The 25034-nt window shown below is 36.8% G+C and overlaps 2 protein-coding genes and 2 long non-coding RNA genes across 7 annotated transcripts in view; 1 reads left to right on the top strand and 3 right to left on the bottom strand.

Annotated features, from left to right (window-relative positions):
* The window catches only part of LOC148736012 (uncharacterized), a 1267-nt gene extending 728 nt beyond the window's left edge, over positions 1-539 (bottom strand). The window contains exon 1 of the long non-coding RNA XR_015999166.1: positions 375-539. This is a non-coding gene — a long non-coding RNA (uncharacterized LOC148736012). The remainder of the gene's footprint in view (positions 1-374) is intronic.
* Positions 540-3905: 3366 nt separating this feature from the next.
* LOC148736010 (uncharacterized) lies at positions 3906-15822 on the top strand. The gene is made up of 2 exons (XR_015999398.1): positions 3906-4180; positions 15598-15822. It is a non-coding gene; the product is annotated as an uncharacterized LOC148736010 (long non-coding RNA).
* Positions 13951-15354, bottom strand: LOC148736011 (uncharacterized). The gene is made up of 2 exons (XM_088755322.1): positions 15232-15354; positions 13951-14500 (listed from the first exon to the last, which is right to left on the bottom strand). Exons 1-2 carry the CDS (start codon positions 15304-15306, stop codon positions 14219-14221), a joined length of 357 nt encoding a protein of 118 aa, XP_088611448.1. The 5' UTR covers positions 15307-15354; the 3' UTR covers positions 13951-14218.
* Positions 15823-19021: 3199 nt separating the features above from the next.
* On the bottom strand, positions 19022-24657 carry LOC148736009 (guanylate-binding protein 4-like). Of its 4 annotated transcripts, none has more exons than XM_088754991.1 (6): positions 24538-24643; positions 22379-22431; positions 21650-21806; positions 21029-21185; positions 20499-20671; positions 19022-19630 (listed from the first exon to the last, which is right to left on the bottom strand). In XM_088754991.1, the coding sequence occupies exons 2-5, from the start codon at positions 22382-22384 to the stop codon at positions 20650-20652; spliced, it is 342 nt and encodes a 113-aa protein (XP_088611117.1). In that variant the 5' UTR covers positions 22385-22431; positions 24538-24643; the 3' UTR covers positions 19022-19630; positions 20499-20649. The 4 variants fall into 4 exon arrangements, with proteins under 4 accessions (XP_088611117.1, XP_088611115.1, XP_088611116.1 ...); XM_088754989.1 differs by having other exon boundaries at positions 21650-21730; positions 24538-24632; XM_088754990.1 differs by having other exon boundaries at positions 22379-24657.
* Between the last annotated feature and the right edge of the window lie 377 nt (positions 24658-25034).

Raw genomic sequence — 25034 nt, 5'->3', positions numbered from 1 at the left:
TAAGAAGGGGAAAATGAATTAATTATCAAACTTAATTATTGTTCACTAAGCGATGGATTTATCGTTTCATGATGTTTATGCTTACAAGAAGCAAAATTGCCTCATAATTACTGAATGGCATTAAATAGGAAACCCATGACCTTTGCGATACTGGTGCAGTGCTCTACCATCTGAGCTAACAACCCAACTGGGAGCTGGTCATTTTGATAGCTCCTAATAGACCCGTGAAGAGATGACTAAATGACTGGCAGAGGTTATGACCTAATTTTTTTTTTTCAGACCTTATTTTCACTGCTGCTTAGGTAGTGCTCTTTGCTGCAAAGAGCGCTTTGATATTCAGTATAACGAGTGCAGTCAACAATATTAAGAATCACCAAGCCTGAAGATAGTTGAGTCGATGCGGGTACCACAGGTCTTTCGGTTCTTCTTATGACAGAGAATTGCTCATCTTTTCTAGCTTTAGATGACTTGAAAGGGTCTTGATGTGAACGCAAAGGTTGGTATCTGTCTGGTTCTGAATACCAAGGAAAGTGGCGAAGCTGTCTCTGAGTAAAAAATTAATTTATTAAAGGGAGAGAAGTGATTATTGATTGAACCCTGTGATTACTTTTGATCCCTTGCTGAGGTGAAAACTGTATAATTTACAACATCATGAATGGGGAATATATATCTATGGCGTTGAACTCATGTTCCCCCTTCTATTAAAAAAAAAGCCTGACAATATGCGGCATTTTGATCATTTCGAGATTTGTAATTGAATTGTGATCCCACTTTTCTCTCAGCCTCGTAATCCTTTAGAGTCTGTGGTTTACTTTTATTACATTTGACTGCATTGGCACCTGCTTGATACATAGGGCGAAGTAATGTGCACCTTACCCCGATCGGTAGTAACCTCTTCTTACTCTGTAGACCTCCCGCTTTCCACCCTATCTTCCCCTTTAGCACTGTTTAACTGACCAGGTTCTTCTGCAAAAATAGTTTCTACTCATTGCTTTCTTTTTCTTGAAACCATTCTCTGAGAATGTCTACCATAATTGCTGTAAATAAATAGCATTTTCGTAGAAAAAATGTCAAATATTCTTTGTTCCCTTAAAGCATTTCGGAGACGTCTATTTTGCTTTTACCTCAAATAATCATCTCCCCGTCTTCCCAAAACATTTTCGGAAGTCTCAGAATATTGGAAAACTTCAGCCTTTGCGCTAACACACAATATTCTGACTTATCCAAGTTTTTAGACACTTACATCATGTGATGTACTCTTTTCTTTTCCTTTTTTGGTGGTGGTTTTTCTCACGAGGGAGGAGCTGTGCGAATGGGGTTCTGCCATCCTTAAGTCTTTGCTATTCACATCAAAGAAGCTTCACCTAAAGGAATCTGCAAGAGACTTTAGGAAAGTTTAAATTGAAAAAGGGAATTCAGAATTATAATTAAAACAATTTATTTTGTTTTCTGGTCTGAAGAAGTTGTTGACAGGGGTACTCTTCATTTCCTAACTAACCTTTGCAGTCCACTGTAAGTTCATGGAATTACTATGAGTTAAAAAGAATTACTAACCAGAAGCAAGTAGGGCAGCAACTCTTTTTCAAGTGCTATGCAGACAAGAATCTGTTTGCGAGGGCTAGGTCATTTGCGGACGTTTTTGAGACGTTCTTTCCTTTTAGAGGCTTTACAGGTCTTAACTAAATGCATAGCTAGAGGATGATGTTTACAATAAAAATTTAAGCTACAGGGACATATATGTAATATCTTTGTAAATCAGGGTAAAGAGAGATGGTCTAGGCAGAGCACTCCGGTAGTCCCAGATGTTTAAGTGTAACCGGTGAAGGCCTTGCGATCACTAAATCCCTCTATTACAGTTACATTTACTTTTTTATCTGCGTTGGGACTGAGCCATTATATCCCAGCCACGTGGAAAAGTATGACGAAACTTTCCCCTAAGTTTTTCTATTATATGAAAGCGTTGGTGCGTTGAAGCAGATTTTAAACTCGAAAATTCTCAGAAATGGAACAGATTGTTGACCGCTTCAATGTATGATTCTAGGAACAGTTCAATTATTTTACAGTTTGCCACCTTTAGTCTCTGATACGAAGGAATCGTTTGATTCCAGTAATTAAGAAAACAAAGTGAACTACAGACGCGCTTAGTCAGACGGCGTTTGCTTGCTTCTTTAAATTCCGAGAAATTTCATTTGAGCAACCAATGAAGTTACATGGTGGTATTCTACTTTCTTCTGCGATAAGCTAAACGTGAAGATGCTATTTTCATTTGTGCGTCTCCTGTTTGCCTCTTCGTCTGATCTATCTTTGCTATTCTTAATGTTAGGTGAGTAGGTGAAAAAACCACGGTGAAAGAACAGTAAGGATCGAGGAGGACTTATGCTACTATAGAGATTAAGAAATGGTCATCATGAATTCCCGGAATGATCAAGCAGTTGCGAGAAAATGTTACGCCACTAATCTTGGATATAACTACTGTTAAATTGCATCAGTTTTACTTACTTCAATAAGAAACTGTTTACACGACTCAAAATACGATCGAGATGTTCGCAATTTAAACAAAGCGGTCGGTTCGTCAAGCCAAAAATGGACCCCGTCGCTGTGAGAGACTGGATTGCTTTGATTAAAATCGAGTTTGGACCGCTGACTTAAAGATAATCAACACAACCTAAATATATTTCTCCTACCATGCAAGTTTGAAGTAAAATAAACCTGCTTCGGAAGAATCGCACTGAAGGTTGAAACTCCTTCGAAGAAAGGCTATTCCACTACTGATGTTTACGTTTCTAAGCGCATTTTTCTTTCCAGAAAACATCTCGTTTACGCATGTTCAGTTTTCATTTGCATAAGGTGTAAACTAAATTGAACTGGTGTCACGTTTTCCACTTAAGGTTAAAATGAAAAAATTGCCTGCGCCGTGTTACGGCTTGAACAGTGAATGCATCCAGCTTAATATTTCGAGATAGTTGGAACCCCAGACGAAACAAAACTTTGTAGAAAATTTTATAGAAAGTAATTTCTCTGTAGCTAAAGGACTTACCAAATAAAGTTAGCGTGCTATCGAATAAGTATTCCATACTTATTGTCCTGTCCGCTAAATACGTTTAATGACGGGGAAGAAAATTAAAAGTTATCTGTGGCTAAACTAAAGAAGTGTTTGGATTGACAATTAGAGTGAGTGATCGTAAGACAACATGTTTGCTGTAAATGAAATGAACGATTTTAAAGAAAAAATGGAATGTGTGCCTCATAGTATCGATGTACTGAAAAAGTTCATAAATTGTTTATTACCGAGGAAAAAACTATCCATAGGCCTGTTTCAACGTTTTGAGACTAGAGATGGAAAGACAGAAATCAGGTTTCTGAGGGTGTGACGGAAACGGTTTGTTATCATATTGCATGACCAATAAGGCGTGGTGATTTTGACAAATGTAAGCTGAATCAATGGATAAGAATCGACAATGACCGGAAATTCCTGTGTGACCAAATTAAGACCATAGCTAATATAAGAGTAGGATCTAGTAAAATTACGCTGTGTGTGTGAGACAGAGTTGTACTTGGTGTGATCGAATAGTGCCTGTGAGAATAAAAGACTGCTAAAAACATTTTGTGAATTTTGGAGATCACTTAAGGAAAGAGGACGTTCTCCAAAGATGTGTTTTATGTGTGGCAGCGAAAATTATAACTTTCATGTTGAGATAAACAATTTCGTCAAGATCAATCACGGATGTATTGCACTATAAGAACAGCCGCGTTACCAGTAAAGCTTTGACTTTTTCAAACCAGTTATTGATTTTAATTCAAATTTTGACATGCCCTCAAACTAGCTGCCACTAATAACCGTATTTGTATACTGTCTGTCTCTTTGAAATATTTATTCAAGCTTACCTTAATTTCGCCCACTTTGGTAACAACTTTAACGACGCAGGAATGCTGGGTCACTATTTTCCCTCAGATTATATCATCCCACACGACGAAAGATTGGCCACAATCAAACGGCGTATCAGGTGTTTCGTGTTTCTCACAAAAGCAGCGATCAGGGAACAGAAGGTTCACGGTGAGAACGTCTACTCTGCCTAAATAAGTTCCCGCGAGTCCTCAAACCCTGTGAATAATCTCAGTGAAAACTGCTTTCCCGGAATCAGTAAGGGAATATATAGAGTGAACAAGCTGAAAAAGAAAGGTGAGAAATTTTTATTTCATGTTTTGTTCAGGTAAACGATCACTGAACACTGGTTCAGGCCTTTTTGGAACAAGGTTACGATGATTTTACTCTCTGTTGAGTTAATATGTGCATGGAATAGCGACCAAATACCTTGGAGTTGTTTACACAATGGTTTGCAGAAACTCTTAGAAAACTGTATTTGAAGAACGGGGAAGCAATCATCAAGTTTTCAGTTTTAATCGAAGGAAAACATCATCAATTTATCGACGTTTGAGTTCTGCGTAAATCAAAGCCGTCGTGTCATTCCTAAGAAAGGCTACGAATCATTTGATATTCGAACATATACCAATGAAGATGCATTAATATCAATCTTTGCATCACTGTTAGATTACGGGCTTTGCACCTACATTCGCCTAAACAGTGCACATGTAGTTACAATTTAGTCTACTGGAACACATTTCACCACATTTTAAGCCTAGTCTTTTGGTTTGAATAGCAACTTCTTTTGATTAAGAATGATCTTGACGACTTGGGAGAAAATTTGCATGACTAGGTAGTCAGTATCACACAGAACGTGTGATTTCAAAACGTGGCTAGTACAAGGGACCAAGCGACTCAAAATACGATCGAGATGTTCGCAATTTAAACAAAGCGGTCGGTTCGTCAAGCCAAAAATGGACCCCGTCGCTGTGAAAGACTGGATTGCTTTGATTAAAATGGAATGTGTGCCTCATAGTATCGATGTACTGAAAAAGTTCATAAATTGTTTATTACCAAGGAAAAACTATCCATAGGCCTGTTTCAACGTTTTGAGACTAGAAATGGAAAGACAGGAATCAGGTTTCTGAGGGTGTGACGGAAACGGTTTGTTATTATGTTGCATGACCAATAAGGCGTGGTGATTTTGACAAATGTAAGCTGAATCAATAGATAAGAATCGACAATGACCGGAAATTCTTGTGTGATTATTTTTTACCGTAATTTCATTGTTATCATTTGTAACATCAACTCAAATATCTGTTACATAACCTCAGTAAGTGCTTTTAGCGTGACTCATTCCTAGGTCTCTAAAGTAAGATCCAAAGTTGAGACTAAATTCTCCTAAGAACCTAAAATCTTGGTTATAGCTATCGCATTACCCTGATTTAACAAACAGTTCTTATAACATTAACTTCTTTCCCGAAGTTGTCGCCTCTCGAAAAATCATTTGCAGCGTGGAAACCTTAGAAAGGGCTGATTTCATAACTTATATGCTCAAGACGTGCGGTCAATTGCTCCCACATAACGGTTTTGTGACAAGGCAAATTTGGGTTTAATTCAATGTTATGCCGGTGAGGATAATGTTTAAGGAAGCTAGCTATTTTCTTCCAGTTGTAGCGCCACCTCTAGCTCGGCATCAGCCGTAAAATATAGGTAAACATGTGAAAGAGGTCCATGATCAAAGTATAGTTACGATTTCCTGTTCGAATGACAGTCATGCTGAGAACATCTCATCTACGGTCTGGAAAGATGCACCAAATGGGTAAATGATAAAATAGTGAAGCAAATGATTAAATTTGAGCGGTGATTTATGAGCGAAAGGATTAAAGATCTCTCGGCTAGGTGACACGATCGATTGTCTTTATTCGTCAGTCCCAAATTTCCGAGTATGTTGGTTTATTCTTCTCCTATCCTCTTTCCTGTGGTGTGGAAAGCTGACTCGGAGTTTTTTTCATTCTTAGTTTTCAAATAACTCGGAGGACTGGTAAATTATCTACTCGCATTGCACTCTGAGATCGAAGGCCATGTTAAGGAGAAGCCTTTGCACGAGCTCTGGTATGGGTTTGTGGAAGGGGTGCAATTTCTCTCTTTTCGCCTTCATCTTGATCAATGAGTCACTGACAAAAAAGCGATCACGTGAGGGTTAAAGCATTTGTCAGCGAGAAACCTTTACATTTGTCCCTTTTTACATTGATAAGCGACTTGAAGAAGCCTGAAACGGGCGCAGACTTCTTCTACCAGCTACTTTAATTGAAGGTGTTCTTGGTTCTCTGCCAATATGAACAATCTGAATTTCGGAAACATTTTTACTCGACTGTTAGAAGCAAATTATACTTCAGAGCATGGGCTCTGGGATTCATAAAAAGTTTGTTACATTAAGCGAGCACTAACTTTCCAAGGAAAAGAAATGTTGCCATGTTTAACGCTTTGGATGGAGCGAGCCATGGCAATCGTTCTTCGAAGCGTCAAAAAGGAGGCGAAAATATATTCAAAGGTTATACATCTGTAGTTACCGATACTCTACTATATTAGAGACTTGATGTATAGAAGATTGGGTTTAACTTACCAGTTTTTCGACGAAAAAGCCCTGAGATGCTCTTTCGGGGTGAGAATTGTGATTTATAACATTTAAAATTTGATTGTTTGCAGCTGTTTTATGGTTGACTTCTCTTACCTAGAAAGTCGTAATTATATGCAAAGTTGACATCGGATTGGACTCCTTTGTATTTTCAAAATCTGCCCCCACAAGAGAGGTCTAAGGCCCAGAATTGTGCCATGTCAAAATCGCAGAATGTCTCGTACACTTTCCACAATCATTGGTTATTTCCTCATCACATCAGCTAGTAACAAGCTCCAATGGAAAATTAATAGCAGTCTCGTAAACGTGACGTGCAGAAAAATTTACCTGCATATGCTGTTTAACCAAGTTTATTATTTTGTATCAATTTCCAAGAGTTTTGTTGGTTGACAGCTCTACTTGACAAACGAACTAGGTTCCCATGGAAGCTTCTGGTTTATGTTTTCCCTTTATATACAGAGGACCTAGTTCGATTGAAAAATATTTTGGTTGACCTAGAGATTTAGATAAGATGAACCCATCGATAAAGTTGGTTTCATTTGGCTGCATAAGGGGTAGGGATCATTCTGGGATATGCTCATGTTTGATAAAGATGTCCTCTAGTTGTGATGTGTTTGAAGTCTTGGCTATACAAATAAATCTTTGATGTTATATAATGCTGTTTTCTACAAAGAGTAAAACTGATTTAATGAATGGCTCTCTTACAAGAGATCTTCATGTGCTTTTAATGTAGCTGATCTTTCACCAAATTTGGTGTCTAACGTAGTATTTCAAGTTCACCTTTTATCATACGGAAGTCTAGGAAAGCAAACTGAATGACATAACATTGTTTTTGTAACGAACTGAAAGCTTTAAGTATTGTTTCGTCCTTGCTGAGCAATAAATTAAGGAATTCAATGCATTAATCAGCTAGTAAATAAACATAAATTATCAAACCACTCATTTACTAGTGTTGAAAAAGGACTCACTTAAAAAAGTGAGGCTATATCAAAAGATAATTAAATTGAAGTATAGAGCAGGTCGGTATTTATCAATATTTTCTTGTAATAGACCCATGTGTATTTGTAAGAGTCAGACACACGTATCAAACAATTAAAAATTTCAACTGAGTTCAGATATAAAGAAAAACCCTGGTCTTACTCCAATGTACATTGACCGTAGCAAACAATAACGGCACCTTATAGCCAAGCTACTGAGTTGGTATTTGAACAAAATTCAGGACAACAATGTGTTGCAATGAGTTTATGCTCTTTGATTTCCAATAACAAACAAGGAATCTATTCTGCTAATGATCTGGCATCAATAATCAATATTGGAAATCAGCTGCCGTGTATTCAAGTTTGTCTCAGTTAACCAGACAATCATTCTTAGCGCAGACAGAATTACCCACACTTTTAAATGTGCTAGAGACTGACTATGAACTTCAATATAGTGAATGTTACACCGGCAGTACTCATCAAGAAGCTACAATAGAAGGATATCAGTACTGTACCTCCTTAGATAGAGCCTTTCTATTACTTATATCTGAAAATTTCAACAGTTTTGTCTTGACAATAGGATCTACTGGGGTTGCTACCTATTGTAAAGGTAGTGTTGGCTTGAAAATATTTGATTCTCATGCAAGGGATATTTATGTTAGAAGCCATTCTCAAGGTACATGTGTGCTGCTTGAGGTATCATCACTGAATATCTTAGTACATTATTTTCGGAGGAGACATAACAATGATATATTTGAGTTAAAAGGGGTTAAAATTGATAAATTTCAAAATAGTGCCCATTTTCAGTCATGCCTGTGAAACCAGAAAGTTCAATGTGAATTGTGCTGTGGCTGTCCATTCACTCTACCACTCCGAAATAAAATCATGTAGTTATTGGAATTCAAACACCTTCTCTAATGATATTCAGTATGGCAGAAGATTACGAAAATTTATCTTTGAACAAGTATTTACTGTCAGATGATTTGCCAAAATCTGACGTTTGTGGAGCTGAAGTTAGTTTAGATCCTAAAAGTGGTTACATTGAAGGAATATTGTCTGATTAAGTTGGCAGCAACTCAATTCTCGAAAATCTTGTAAGAAGTAATAGTTGAATACTCAGGGTTTTTGATGTGGTTTTCAGGTTTTTGTACGACATATATTCTTAAACCCACAAAAAGGTCAAAATATGTGTAATCCCTCTTGGTATGCAATGAAAGTCAAATGCCTCTAAATGAATAAACTAAAACTGTAAACACCCCTGCTTCTCTTGTTGTGGCCATCAGCAGTATTCAATATTAAGAGAATTTTCTAATAAAAACAACATGAACTATTGAACAGTAATATTGATTCAATCTACTGATTTCTGACAACTCTCCTTGGGTGAACATTTGGCAACAAACTATGACTTGGTACCAATAATAGATAAAAAATTTCCTTCTCCTTGCAGTGAAAGGCAAATACATTACCTACTCAGGGTTCGTAAAAGCCTTAAAAGTCCTCGAAGTGCCATAACAACATTCATTACACTCCAGCAGACAAAAATAATCACAAGTAGACTTATTCGTGACCGAAAATGATGAAATTGCGCGACGACAGTAACAATGGCAGTTCCCTAAGATAACTCCAGATGTGCGACGTTGAAAGCCCGAGGTCACGCAGATATGCGTCTAGGTTTTATATTAATGTACCATCTTAATTGCAATTCCTTGATATGACAAACACTTTGACTAATTAACAGTTTCCCGCAGATGTAGCCTCGAAATAATCGTTTGCAGTGCGTAAGCAACAGTTTGAATGGGGAAATATGAAATATTCTTTAGATCAACACAGTAAGATGGACCCCAGTTTCTTAGAAAGAGCTGAATTCATGCACTGTGACACAACAACAACAACAACAACAACAACAACCTTTATTTATGTGTCAAATCTAAAATAGCAGTTATACAACCACTAACTGGGGACACTAAATACTACCTAAAAATTTAAGAAATTTAAAAATAAAACAATATATATGTACAATTTAAAATCTAACCTAAGTCTTACATAAAAGGCAGTTTTCACATTTACTATCAGTCAATTTAGAAACAAGGTCTATTCTACGTATGTTACATTTAAAAGATGATATGGATGTCAGTTCTCTTACATTTCTTGGTACAATTGCCCATATTTTGGGTCCCATATATCTAAGCGAATGTTTTCCAAAAGTGACAGTATTAAATCTAGGTATACCAAAATCATTATTACGCAGTGTGTACCTAAGTTGTGGAATTTGAAAAAGGCTACATATGTAATTAGGAGATAAATTGTTCTTTACCTTATACATAAGAATGGCTATATCCTGTAGTCTTCTGTTCTGCAGTGTACTTAGGTTAGCCATGTCTAATAATTTATCATAACTACTCCCCTTATCACAGTAAACTGCCCTAAGTGCCCTTTCTTGAATACGTTCCAATTTTCTAGTATCACTCGCCCTACAAAAATGCCAGACAAGATGGCTGTATGTTAAATACGGAAGAATGGCTGCCTTAAACAACTTCAGCTTGGTGTCTGTTGGTATCATATTCCTGAGCCTCATCAGGACTCCAACACGCTGGCTACTCCTCTTACAAATGTTAGCAATGTGTTCATCAAATTTAAGCCTATTGTCTATATATACCCCAAGAAGTTTTAAACACTTGGTAGATTTAACTTCATTGTCATCAATTATAATACTACGTTGAAATACTACGTTATAATACTGAATACTACGTTGAATACTACGTTATAATACACGTTGAATCAGTTGCTCTCACAGAACGTTTTTCTTAAACAATAAACTTCTAAGTTTAGTATTACATTATGCCGGGGTGGATAAATTTAAAGCAGCTGGCATTCTTTTTCTAATCGAACAACCACCTCAGACATCGCAATAGCGATAAAACGAACGTAAACATTTGTTAGACATATGCGACGCTGGTCCATGAACAATCTATGCGCGATCATATTCAAATGATCCGGATCTGATGCAAACTCTAATATTTTATTTCTGGTCCGCGAAAATGCGAATGTGCGCAAATTAAAAAATGATAAGAAGAAACTTTGAAATTTGAGTGGTATTTCTCAAGTAAAAGGACCAAGGATCTCGAAAAATGGCCGATTGTTTATTTCTACCGGTCCAATTTTCCGAGAATGTCCAATATGCTAACTCCAATATTTTAATTCTGGTCCACAAAAATGTCCAGGTGGGAAATGGCAAAATGATAAAACGAGACTTGGAACTTGAGTAGTATTTCCCAAGCAAAAGGACCAAGGATCTCGCGGATCTTTATAGCCAAAGGCCACGTTCGGAAGCCTTTGTAGAAGCGCTGGTATCGGTTTTTTAGAAGGAGTACGACGGTAAGAGCATCGCTATCTCTCCTATCGTCGTTTTCTTTCTTAATGAACCACTTAGAAAAGATCGATTTCGAGAGGATGGAAGCATTTTCCAACGAGAAACCTCTGCATTTGTCCCTTTTTCCATTGATAGGAAACTTGAAGAAACATTGTAAGGGTTTAGGCTCCGTCCACTACTCATTTTTCTTCGAAGCATTCATGGTTCTCTCGTTGAACGATGTGAATTTAGGAAAGTTATACTCGGCTGTTAAAAATTAATTGTACTTTAAAGCTCTGGCTTTATGGACTCTTGCTATCTTTGTCGATAATCCGCAAGGGGAGGCTTTTTGAGGAAAAGCTAATATTCTGAGTTTCAACGCTTTGGATAGAGCGAGCCATGGCAATCGTCTTTCGATTGGCAGGCTGACTGGTAAACGTACATTCAAAGGCTATAATGATTGATATTCTTCCCGGCCTATTATAGCCTTGATATAAGGAAGGTTCGAATTATCTTACCAGTTTTCTCCACGAAATAGCCATGAGATGCTCCTTCGCGGCGAGAATTGTAGATGCAGCTGTTTTATGGATGACTTCTCTTTCCCAGAAAGTCGTAATAATATGCAATGTTTACCCTTTGAAGGCACTCTTTCGCATCTTCAAAATCTACCCCCACGTAAGAGGTCTAAGGCTCAGAATTGCTTCATGTCAAAATAGCAGTATTTATTGTATATTTTTCACGAAGCTTGATTATTTCCTCATCACCTCAGCTAGAAACATACTCCTACCGCACTAATTAGCACATACGTAACGTTACGTGCACATAAACATGTTTTTCTCCGAAAAACTGCTTGCCACTATTTAAAAAGCGTTTATTATTGTGTACCTTAATTTCCGAGAATTTGGTTCGTTGATAGCTTTACATGTACTTGAAAAACGAAATATGTCCTTAAGGAGGTTATTGCCTTAATTTTTCCCTTCTTAAGTAAAGAGAAAATGATCAACTAAAAATGATCTTGGTTGACCTGGAGACTTAAATTAGACCTGTTTGTTCGCCCAAACGGTAGCGATCATATTGAGATGAGATCATGCCCGTTAGAAATGGTTCCTGACAATGATTTGGTTGAGTTCACATCAATAAAAATCAAACTTTGATCTTCTGAGTTTGGTCTGAGATTTCACAAAATTTGCTTTTTTTTGGCGGGAAACGAAATTTATTGCAATGATATGGATTTATTGTACTGTCCAACAATTTAAATTATAGTTAGTGTTTATAACTCTAGTCTCCAACAATATTATCTGCCTTCGCACAGGTTGAAGGCTACCTACTTTTTTCCCTCGGAAAAAAAAAAGGCTGATATCAAGGCTAGTTTCAAAGGCTTCATTTGAATGAGCACCTAGTTTTGTGAAAGTAAAAGATAAAAAAGCAGTTAATCATTTATTTAGGTTGGGAGTTATTTTGCTTTACTAGTCCCATCCAAACAGTTTTTTATACCAGGGTCGGTTTGCTCGCCTGAGTTCCTCTTTCATTCTACTGATTTCGTTTGTCAAGTTCGATATCTCGTTTTGGCGCTGCTGCTTTTCACTGTTTGCTTCTTGGAGTTGATACCTCAAGGTGTTGATCTGCTTTTCCATTCCTGCTGCTTCCATGTCATGGATTTTCTTTGTGAGGATATCCTCCTTCGCTTTACACTCACTGATTTTGTCGCGGATCTCCCTCTCTTTTTCCATTTTCATTTTACTTAGCTAAAGCATGATACAAAGAGTAGATTCAAGTTTCTCGATTGAGCCATTCAACGGCATCTACAAATAACATTAGCTTTTCTTTACATGTAGATCCATTTCGCTCCTCCTACGGTTCACTGTGGAGATAATTGTCAGAAAATAAGCCAACCTAATGAGACTCCTAATGAAGCATTACTTGTCTTTTCTTATTGCAACTAATATCTTACACCTTAAGGGTGCCTTTGATGTGCGCCGTAGTAAATAAGTAAAGGGACAGTACCGGCTGATACGCGCAATCACAAGGAAATCTTAGGATTTTAAGGACGACGAGGAGAAAGTAGGATAATCATTTATAAGTCATTAGGTAATCGATCCAAAAATAATTCTAATTGCATAATTATTCTTTGATGATAACTTGACTAACCGAAGAACACACAAAGACACCAATTTGGTTGAACTGACAACTAAAATGATAGACAAAAAACAAAATTAATATTTCAGGACTTTCAACTTTCTGAACTGTTTACCTTATCGTCTTGAATTTTCTTCTCCTTTTTCAAGTAGTCTTTCTCTGTCTACATTTGAACGACAAAAAATATATTTCAGGTGCGAGTTCAAGGTTCATGGCAGTCATTGAGTAAGATGATATTCTATTCTTATAGTAGATAAGTAGCTTTCCTTCCAAAATAAATGAAGATTGCGTATTAGCGGGACAAGTAAATCTCGAGTTCGTGTCTTTCAATATCGAACAACAGTTTCAACAATCATTCGAAAATAGCTTAAGTCACACCACTGCACAAAAGGGGAGCACGAATTGACATCAAGAACTATTGATATCTATTTTACCTGTCCTTTCGAAAATTCTCGAAAAGGATATGGCCAGCTCTCTTTCTTATTTCATATGCAGAAACAACTTGAATTCTTAGAGGACAAAGGGACCATTTGATACAAATTAATTACAATAGATGGATGTCTGCATGTTCTTCGTTTTAAATCGATTTATCCAGTTATCAAATTCTAGAAATATATATATTTTTTATTTCTATCGTAAATGATATCTATTGCCAATGTATTTTTCATGCCTTTAAATTTTTGCCTTTTATTTTTCTGCCTTTAAAAACACACACAACCCACAATTCCTCTATTCGCTCCGACGAAGGGCTAACGCTCGAAACGTCAGCTTTTGTAATCATTACGGTGGCTAATTTACCATTTCAACTTTGTTGATATATCCAAATTACTTCATTATTTGTGTTTTGTATTTTTTTTAAGGGCCATAAGTTCATCAATAACGTTAGTCAATGTCACCCTTATCAAATAAACTCTTTCTCTCTCTCTGTCCCCTCTCTATCACGGATGAAATTTTCAAATAGGCATTAGGGATGAATATTTACCCGGAGTCGCTCCATCTCTTCCTCTTTAATAGTGTCCGCGAGACGCATGTTTAACAGATCTTCATTGTAATCTTTTAATTTCTTGAGAAGCTCTTTGTATTGATCTCTCTCGATCTGAAATTGCTGTCGACAAATGAATTAAATAATCATAAAGCAATGTACAGATAACGAAATAAGTAAATTGATAAATAAAGAAGATAAATAAGTACCTTTCAAACATGGGATTATCGGAATAAGATCAACAAAACGATCATTTTTATCAAGGCTTTTTTCTTTAACAGGTAGCATTACTTTTACTTACCTGATGAAATTCGTGAAACACTTTAGCACGGACCTCCTTGGCACCCACTGCACGAGACTTGTACTCCCATTCGATAATTGCACATCCATCGTCAATCTCCTTGAAAGACACTTTTTCTCCTTGTGGTCCACGAACTCGTTCAAGGACGGGATCTAAATGTTTTTTCTTCAGCTCTCTCACGAGTTTTTCACAGATTTCTTTGGTCATTTTGTCATTCTTGTTTTTCCATTCACTGAACTTTTCAAGCCCTTTGCCCTGTTGAACCAAAAAGCATTAGGAATACATTTTTTAAAAATTATGGTAACTTCGTTATAGGGGTTGTTCTTTCGTCATTTCCAGATGCCGTAGGTTCGCTTGTACGATTAAGCTTTTAAAGTGAATAAAACATGAGTCTATTAATCATCTTTTAAAAAAACTAAGAGAAAATCCAAGGCTGAACGGTAACACTGCTAAGATTCTAGTTGACTACCTGCATGTACTTCACCTCTGTGAATGCAAAGCTGTTTCATTGGTAATCAGTTTTAACTAGTAGATAGATAGATAGATGGATAGATAGATAGATAGATAGATAGATAGATAGATAGGTAGGTAGATAGGTAGATAGATAGATAGATAGATAGATAGATAGATAGATGGATAGTTGGATGGGTAGATAGATAGGTAGATAGATAGATAACAAAAATTTAGACAAATGAATAGACAGGAAGATGAAAAGTGGATAGATATATAGAAAGATACATACATTGATAGATAAATGGAGGATAGATGATTGAATATATCAGCTAATTAATACTAAGGATGTATGACTCTTTCACGTATAATGCGGCGACGAGATACAGAAAAGAATAGCGTCTCGTAAAAAATCAAAACCTTTCAGAATAAACAGTCTAAACAGTTTGAACAACGACTGATTGAATCTTAATACAAGTGTTACAAACAGACAAAGGAGACCCGCAGAGTTTAACTTTTTATGTCATCGATCTCACCGTCAACTCTTTATGGTCTCCTTTGATGCGGTCGGAGGAAATGCCATCGGTTTCTTGACTGAACACGGCCATCATTTCGCTTGATGCAGACTCGTGGCTCGCCAGTATTTTCTCGCTATCACAGGGAAGTTTCGATAGTTCTTCCTTCATCTTGTTGTCATAAGCCACGAGCGCTTTACGTTTGGCTTCCTGGCGCTTTTCTCGCACATGCGTTTCCCAAGCTGTCTGCACGTTCGGTACGTTGTTGGGATCGTTGATAGCGTCGACATACAGTTTTGTTAAGGTTTCCAGGCCTGTTTAATTAGGGGAAAGGGAAAACACTATATGGTAAACTAATTCCGACTGCTTAATTTAAATCACATGCAGGAATCAGGCACGAATTTCGTCATTGGTGGACATAATTACACACTATGCAATTATGTACGTGGATAGGGGCCATTCGACTTCGTTTTCAAGCTCTCCTTTGGAAAATCATGTGTGAAAATGGTTTCGTGGCAATGAACGAAAAGAAGTTCCAGAACGTTCCCAACCAGATAAAAGTCTGTTATTATGACATTTCATCATAGCAAAGAATAAAAGAATTGTACTTTCGCTTGTTTCTCTCGTGTACTGTATATTTTACAATCCGGTCGCAAAATGCAATTTGAAAGCCGTTGGATGCAACGGCTGACACGCATTCCTTTTGAATCAAATTGGAAAACCATTCCTTGAGTAATTTTGAGATATTATATCAGCTGTAAATTTTCTATGGAAATGCTATATATTGTGGTTAAAGAAATTAAAGTTATACTCTTTTTTTTAAGCGATAGGATAAAACTGAAATAACTTCCCCAGTGACGAACTCTCCCTCCTTGCTGCTCTTCTTAGGACCCATAATGGACATTAGTAATTCTTTGAATTGCTTCACCCCAGAGAAGAAGTCAGGATTAAGTTTATCCCAATATTTCCTTATGTCTTTCATGTGCTCTTTGTTGAAAGACGGGGGTGGTAGACAAAAAGCGTCAAAACCAGAAAAATAGTGCAGAATACTTTCTGCAATATGATGGTTTTGATCGATTTTGGATGCTTCCTCACTTTTAAAAACCTGAAATGATGACAATGAAAACAGATCCTGTTGGTCATAGCAAAATTTAAAAAAAAAGGTTAAATGCTTCGGAAAAGAAACTAGGTCTCAAAATTATGAAGTAAAAGGGACGATACTTTTATATACTTTTATATATTTATATGCGGTGGTGTTTTGATCGCGACGAAGAAAGACATAATCACCTCAATACGAGAACACCAAGATCTACCTTCTGAGTTACTATTTGTTGATATAATCACGGACGCAGGGAAGAAATTAACGATTGGAACATTTTACAGGCCGCCAAATAGTGACTTGAAGCCTCTGGAAGACCTTCGGTCATACCTTTCTTCGATTACAACCACAGATCTTCTCATTACTGGAGATTTTAACCTAAGCGAGTTTGATTGGTCTACGAACCATCCTACTAAATCATCTGAGCATCACTACCTCCTGTCTGAAATAGTTCAAGACCATTTCTTGTATCAAATGGTTGACGAGCCTACTCGTGGGAACAACATATTAGACCTAGTACTAACGACTAACATCGACCTGATAAATAACTTGGAAGTCGGTGAACCATTCTCCGATCATAATTCAATAACATTCATCGTAAACACTCGCCCCTACCAACAACGGATCTCAACTAAAGAAAATTATGCATTCAACAAGGCAGACTGGAATCATCTAAGATCTTTGTTCAGTTATTCACCCTGGTACTTTACAATAGAACAACAAGACATAAATGCTAACTGGGAAGCATGGAAAGACCTTTATTTTGCAGCGGTAAACGAAAGTATTCCCAAGTACCGGCATAGAAGAAAAAACATCGCTCCATGGATTACGAAGGATTTAACTAAATTGTGCAGGAAAAAGAAACACCTTTATAAAAAAGCAAAAAAATCCAACAATGAAAATCACTGGGCCGCCTATCGTACTTTGAACAATTCTTTGAAAAAGAAATGCAACTCAGCCAAATGGAGACATCTTGAGGCACTCGCAGATAAATTGCAGGTAGAGAATAATTCCAAGCCTTTTTGGAACTACATGCGTTCAATAAGAAAAGGAACTAACGACCTATTGTTCCTAAAAGATGGAAGTGTAGAAATTACTGGGGATCAGGAGATTGCACAACATATGAACGCATATTTTGCATCAGTATTTACACAAGAACAAAAGTTTCTTCCGGAATTTGATCATGTTCTCAATGAAAAGTTGTGCAATGTATTATGTACACCTAGCGAAGTGGAAAAACATCTGAAAAACCTAAACATACACAAATCCCCAGGTCCTGATAAATTATCGCCTCGTATCCTAAAAGAATGTGCACTGGAACTATCTACGTCACTTTGTAACTTATTTAACATGTCGTTCCAATCCGGCTCACTACCTAACGACTGGAAAATTGCACACGTTATTCCAATTTATAAAAAGGGACCAAAATATAGAAAGGAAAACTATCGCCAGGTCTCGCTAACATCTATCATCAGTAAAACGGCGGAGAAGATTGTGAAATCGAGAGTTGTCTCATTTTGGACGGAACACCAACTACTAAACCCAAGCCAATTTGGATACCTGGAGGGCCGATCGACAGTGTCACAACTTTTAAGCTGTTATAATGACTGGTGCTTAACAAGAAATTCGTCTAAAGTGTCTGATGTAATATTTCTGGACCTGTCAAAAGCGTTCGACAGTGTCCCTCATGAGCGCCTACTTTTAAAACTCAATAGGTACGGGATAGATGGGCAGCTGCACCTGTGGTTCAAGAACTTCTTAACCAATCGAAAACAAAGAGTTATGGTACGTGGATCGTACTCGGATTGGACACCAGTTACATCTGGTGTCCCTCAAGGCTCAGTACTGGGACCGGTTATGTTCCTTATTTATGTGAACGAAATACCTGGCATCATCACGTCTACTGCCAAATTATTTGCCGACGATACCAAAATCTACCGACAGATAAATAATATCGATGATTCTATTGCTTTACAGATAGATCTGACCACCCTCGACCTATGGGCGGATCGTTGGCAGATGAAATTTAATTCTACCAAATGTGAAGTCATGAGAATTACACATAACAGAGACAAAAAGTCCACGCGGTACAATATATCGAGTACAGTGTTGAGGAATGTATCTAATTACAAAGATCTTGGAGTTATTATGATTAGTGATCTGAAATGGTCAAAACATGTTGAACAAATAGTTCACAAAGCAAATAAGGTTCTTGGCTTACTTAAACGCACAGTAGGCGGTAAAAACAAAGATATTTTTTCAAACTTGTACAAAACCTTGGTTCGTCCAATCTTGGAATACGCCTACCCGGTGTGGTCACCACACCTCATGAAAGACATCGATGAAATTGAGAAGATACAAAGAAGAGCCTCGCGAATTGCCTTAGGCCAAAGAAGACAAGAGATGGCGTACACGGAGAGGTGTAAAATTCTTAAATGGAACTCTTTACTACAAAGGAGAGATTTCCTTTCCTTAGTGAAATGTTATAAAACTGTATTCAATCTAAATGGATTGAATTTCAGCGACTATTTTGAACTTTGTAAAAACACTAAATCGAGATCTAACCACCCATATAAACTACAACTCAAACTCGCAAAACTGAACTGTTACAAAAATTCTTTCTTTGTCAGAATTATCAAACCCTGGAATAGTCTTCCTATTAATTTATTTAATTTTTGTGACAGCCCTAACGTTCGTGAGTTTAAATCAAAATTGAAGAAACATATGAATATTTATTGAATCGTCATTTAATAATTGATATTTAGCTGTTTCTTATTTGACTTTTTTATTTTTTATTAACTAGTTCTGTAAGATTTTTTACATAAATAGGAGACCCTTGATATAGGGCCAACCTCTGGGTTTCCTTTTTCTTAATAATTATGTATTTACATGTTGTTCTGAAATAAAGTATTGTAATACTAACTGTATTCAAATTACTCAATCAATGTACTCTATTTTTCCCGGTCTCTTATATGCTCTAGATCTCAGAAAACGTCATAAGTTGGCGGAATAAAAATTGGCCTGTTAGCCGGACGATATAGCTGAGTTCATACTTGATCTCCTTACCACCCTTGTTCTACCTTTTCTTTGGGGGAAGATCCTTTTTAAGACTTAAAATACAATTTTATTTTTGTTGCCCTTGCCCTTGTCAAGAAGTAATCCCTTATGTCCTTGCAGTCGTCTGGTAGATCAGTCATGACATCTCTCAGGAGCCAAATAAAATGCGGGAAAGTTTGATGGAAGGCGTCCTCGTTTTTTATTGGACGCCTGGTTCTGGTATCTGATCTGGCCTGAATTTGCGTGGACAGTCTTACTATGTAGCTAAAATCATGTCAAGGTAAATTTGTAAATTTACTACCTTACTGTTAACTATTTCTCGCCGGACTCAATTTCACGATTTTCACGATTGTTGGAAAATAGCGATATAAAAACCTGCGTAAGAGAGTTTTCAAAAAATTTAAAAAAAAATGCGGAATTTATTATTCGGCCATATAATTCTGTAATCTGTATTTATTTAATATTTATTATAATATTTAATACATAGTTACTTCGTCCATGTTTTCGATATTAATTTTTTGGCGTGCGTGTCTGTAGTTCTAGTAAACTATTCTATCTAGCTTCTTGCAACTCGTCTCGACAAGCCGTTAATACTTTCTAGTTATTTATACTTCTTAATTATTTCTCATCAGCTACGTAGTCAACTATTGAGCCTGCAAACATACAATTTTGTATAGCTCTGCTTCATTACAAAGGAACAATTCAAACTTTTTACAGTTAAGTTTTGTTATCATATAGTTTGTTCAGTATCATTGAAAAATCAAAATCAGTTGTAACAGTTCATTAGACGAACTGTTTGTTAATGGTTACATAGGTTACATAGGTTAACCGACCACTCCCTATAGGGGCTTTTCGAACCCTCGACCTCCCGCACAACACAATCTGGTGCACTAACCAATTGAGCTATATTCTGCGAGCAGAATGCAGATCAGTATTTGAACAATTTCGTGAAATTTAGTTCCTTTGAGATATAAATCTTTGCCAAGCCACGAAATGAAAGCCCCGCGAAATATGCCCGTTTCATTTCGTTAACTTAAGTTCCCGCGAAAACAAGTAACAATAAAGTACCACAGATTGATGAACAAAAGGTCCATTTAAAAATAATATTGCCACTTTATCACAAGAAGGATACTTCAGTTGATGAAGGTCATTTCTTTTAGGGACTCCCTTAGAATTGTAAATCAACACCGAAGCCAATAAAACTGTCAAAATGAAGATTTGATTATCATGTTGTCCCTTGGCATGTGCCGAGTCAGTTCCCTCTGAATCCAATAACACAATTCTTAAGTCGCGACCATTGTGATCCTTAATCAAATAGAAAGAAAAGGAATATATCAAATATTAGAATATCGTAATGGTTCTCATAATATTTTTGCCATGTAATCATTAACTTATATCAAAATGTTCTAAATGTTCAAATAATTTCAATATTCTAGACTGTAATTACTTTAATGCAGATATCTCCCATTATTTTGTTTGATATGTCAAACTGACTTTTTACTAACAGAAAATGTTTTAAATCCTAAATCGTAAAGTTTCCTATAATGGTTCTTTGTGTGTGACTTTTTATAATACCTTTATTCATAGTTAACTTATATAGAATTTGATGAAAAATAAATTAAAAACTGAGAACCATCATCCCCTTTGAAAGTGTAATTTTACCTTAACTGTATGTGGCAAAATCCAAATCCAGATTCCCATCGTTTCAGGATCCATCTTATGTCCACTGGAAAAACGTCTGGCTGACCAAACACTTCACTTAAAATAAGGGATTTACCGTCTCTGCATGGACCAACTATTGCCACAACACTTATGCGTTCTGCAAAGAGACAAATGTGTACAGTCGCTGTCTGTGATTCTCGCAAAAACAAAGAAGAGTAAAAAATAAAAAAACAAGGAGAAAAAGATGTACAGGAATAACAATAAAAAAAGGAGAGAACGAGAAGAAGGAAGAGAAGAAAAAGAAGAAGAAGAGGAAGCAGAAGAAAGGGAAGATGAAGAAACAGAAGAAGAGGAGAAGGGGGAAAGTAGAAGGCGGAGAAAGGAAGGAGAAGAAAGAGAAGGAGGAGAATGAGAAAATCGACCGGGGCATTAAATGCGGAAAACAGGAATGGGAAAGGAAACGACTCTCAAAAAGATATGAAATCAAAACTCAATTTACTCGGAGAGAAAGCTTGCAATAATGGGAGTATGTCGCTAACGATGCAGTGATGGCGGAGAAATCAGAGTTAGGGGGCTGTTAAAAGTGGTTACTTATTTGGAGTTTGTATTAATGTAGCATACCTTTGATATTTCTCAATTGTGTTACTGCTTCATCAACAATGTACAAGTTGCGACACGCTTCTCCACTTTTATGCAGCATACCTGTCCTTGTATCATATTTCATGTTGTTAGGAATGCACAATGGTATAGCCTTGCTTGCGGTTTGATTTTGCTGACGCTATGCGACAAAAAGTGAAGTAAGAAGTTCAAATTGAACGAAATCGTTTTCAAGAATCGGTGCAAAACTGTGCAATGAGATACCAACTAAGCTCCGAATACTACCAAAACTTATCTTTAAAAAAAAATTCATACGATCTTGTTCAATATATTAGAATCTGAAGACTCCTACGAAGACTTAGAATCGATTGTCTCTAAAGTTAGTAAATACTCTTAGTAGCTATCACCTTTGTCTCGCCCATCCTACCTTATCCATTTTATCTTATATATTCACCTCTCACAACATAATGCGCTCTCGACTTGAATTAATCACATAGTTGTGTCCGTAGACTTAATTTGTTTTACTTATTTACCATCTATTTATTTATCTGTAGTTTTTAATACGTGTATTTTCCTCTTCTTTTACTGATTATCCTGGCCCGCCTCGATTAGCACTGCTATCTGCGGAGCCAGGGGAACAAGGATTCATTGTCAAATAACAAATAACATATTGCATTGTATTATAATGATTTATCTGACGTTCACCGAAAGCATTCGGCATACTGATCATCTTATTCTAGTGACCATACTTACATTCATGATGACTCTGTGAGTTCGATATCTATTTCACAGCGAAAAATGCTGAACTGGAAGGGATATCAACAAAATTAAAAATGAAACTTGCCGTATCACTGTAGAAGAGAAAGTGAAACTTAAGTAAAAATCTCAGTGCATGATCCTTCATTTCGACATTTGTCTTAAAAATTGTTTAACAAATTATAACTGTGCCGTTCGAAACGAAATGTTTCCAAGGAATCCAAGAATTTTTTCAGTGAACTTTTGGTCGCAATTTGATTGAACTAGGTGAGCAAGACTCGCATTGCCACAATTGCATATTAAAATTCTGGGCTTTTAATGTCTACTATACAGACACCTTCAGCCCGACCTTAAGCTATGTGAGGTGGTGAGAAACCCGACGCTTGTCTAAAATCGAAGTCTCGCTAATCTATCCAAACTACACTCATTACTTTATATCTCCTTCTGGAACAATGGAAATTGCCGATTAATTTATACCGGCACTCCCTGAGCAGAAAAATACTGACATAGTCATATGGCAAATCACAAAGCGAGGTTTTTCAGCACATCTTAGAAAGAATAACTCATGGATTGTTTATATATCGTTAGCCATAACTTCCCAAGAATACCTCGGGCAGAGGGCTTGGCTTAATCTTTCAATATCTATTTACCTATGGCGTGGAAAAAAAATACTTTATGAGCGGGCTAATCGAGTCAACCAGTACTATAATTTACACAGCTTCTGGCGATGCAAAGGAGTATTGAACGAGTCATGGTGGCGGGTTTGTTACTGAGTAAATCTTATGTCTGGTGATCCTTCATCTCAATCAGCAAGTAACGAAAGACACGATAGAACAAGTGCCAAAGCAGTCGTGCGCATGAAGGGCCAACAAACTGTCAATTACAGAGGCAAGAGAGCCATCCCCTTTTTTATTTCTAGTTTATCACAAGCATCACTTAAACTGTGAGAAAAGTAGAACTTTTTGGTACCACACCCAGAATAGGTTTGGAAACAGGATATAATATATCGCTCCTCGTTCACGGTGCCTCCGAGTATAAAGAGATCTTAAAGAGCTAATTCTCTCCTATTTACGGTAATAAAATGGTTTGTTGTTATTTTTCTGTGATCAAAGTCTAGTTACGATTTCCTGTTCGAATGACAGTCACGCTGAGTACATTTCATCTACGGTCTGGAAAGATGCAACAAATGGGTAAATGATAAAATAGTTAGGCAAATGATTTAAATTTGAGCGGTGATTTATGAGCTAAAGGATCAAAGGTCTCTCGGAAAGGTAAAACGATCGATTGTCTTTATTCGTCAGTCCAAAATTTCCGAGTATGTTGGTTTATTCTTCTCCTATCCTCTTTCCTGTGGCGTGAAAAGCTGACTCGGAGTTTTTCTATTTTATGAAAGCGTTGGTGGGTTGAAGCAGATTTTAAACTCGAAAATTCTCAGAAACGAAACAGATTGTTGACCACTTCAACGTATGATTCTTGGAACAGTTCAATTATTTTACAGTTTGCCACCTTTAGTCTCTGATACGAAGGAATCGTTTGATTCCAGTAGTTAAGAAAAAAGAGTGAACTATAGACGCGTTTAGTCAGACGGCGTTTGCTTGCTTCTTTAAATTCCGAGAAATTTCATTTGAGCAACCAATGAAGTTACATGGTGGTATTCTACTTTCTTCTGCGATAAGCTAAACATGGAGATGCTATTTTCATTTGTGCGTCTCCTGTTTGCCTCTTCCTCTGATCTATCTTTGCTATTCTTAATGTTAGGTGAGTAGGTGAAAAAACCGCGGTGAAAGAACAGTAAGGATCGAGGAGGACTTATGCTACTATGGAGATTAAGAAATGGTCATCATGAATTCCCGGAATAATCAAGCAGTTGCGAGAATATAAAAGATGCAGTTCGTGATATGCATTCTCAAGAAAGTGTTACGCCACTAATCTTCGATATAACTACTGTTAAATGGTATCAGTTTTACTTACTTCAATAAGAAACTGTTTAAACGACTCAAAATACGATCGAGATGTTCGCAATTTAAACAAAGCGGTCGGTTCGTCAAGCCAAAAATGGACCCCATCGCTGTGAAAGACTGGATTGCTTTGATTAAAATCGAGTTTGGACCGCTGACTTAAAGATAATCAACACAACCTAAATATATTTCTCCTACCATGCAAGTTTGAAGTAAAATAAACCTGCTTCGGAAGGATCGCAGTGAAGGTTGAAGCTCCTTCGAAGAAAGGCTATTCCATTACTGATGTTTACGATTTTAAGCCCATCTTTCTATACAGAAAACATCTCATTTACGCATGTTCAGTTTTCATTTGCATAAGGTGTAAACTAAGTTGAACTTGTGTCACGTTTTCCACTTAAGGTTAAAATAAAAAAATTGCCTGCGCCGTGTCACGGCTTGAAAAGTGAATGCATCCAGCTTAATATTTCGAGATAGCTGGAACCCCAGACGGAACAAAACTGTGTAGAAAATTTTATAGAAAGTAATTTATCTGTAGCTAAAGGATTTACCAAATAAAGTTAACGTGCTATGGAATAAGTATTCCATACTTATTGTCCTGTCCGCTAAATACGTTTAATGACGGGGAAGAAAATTATAAGTTATCTGTGGTTCTAAACTAAAAAAGTGTTCGGATTGACAAGTGGTAGAAAATT

Source organism: Stylophora pistillata, chromosome 3 (genome assembly GCF_964205215.1).
Source record: "Stylophora pistillata chromosome 3, jaStyPist1.2, whole genome shotgun sequence".
Classification (NCBI taxonomy): domain Eukaryota; kingdom Metazoa; phylum Cnidaria; class Anthozoa; order Scleractinia; family Pocilloporidae; genus Stylophora; species Stylophora pistillata.
The sequence above is the reverse complement of the archived record's forward strand: the minus strand, read 5'-3'. Positions and strand labels throughout refer to the sequence as shown.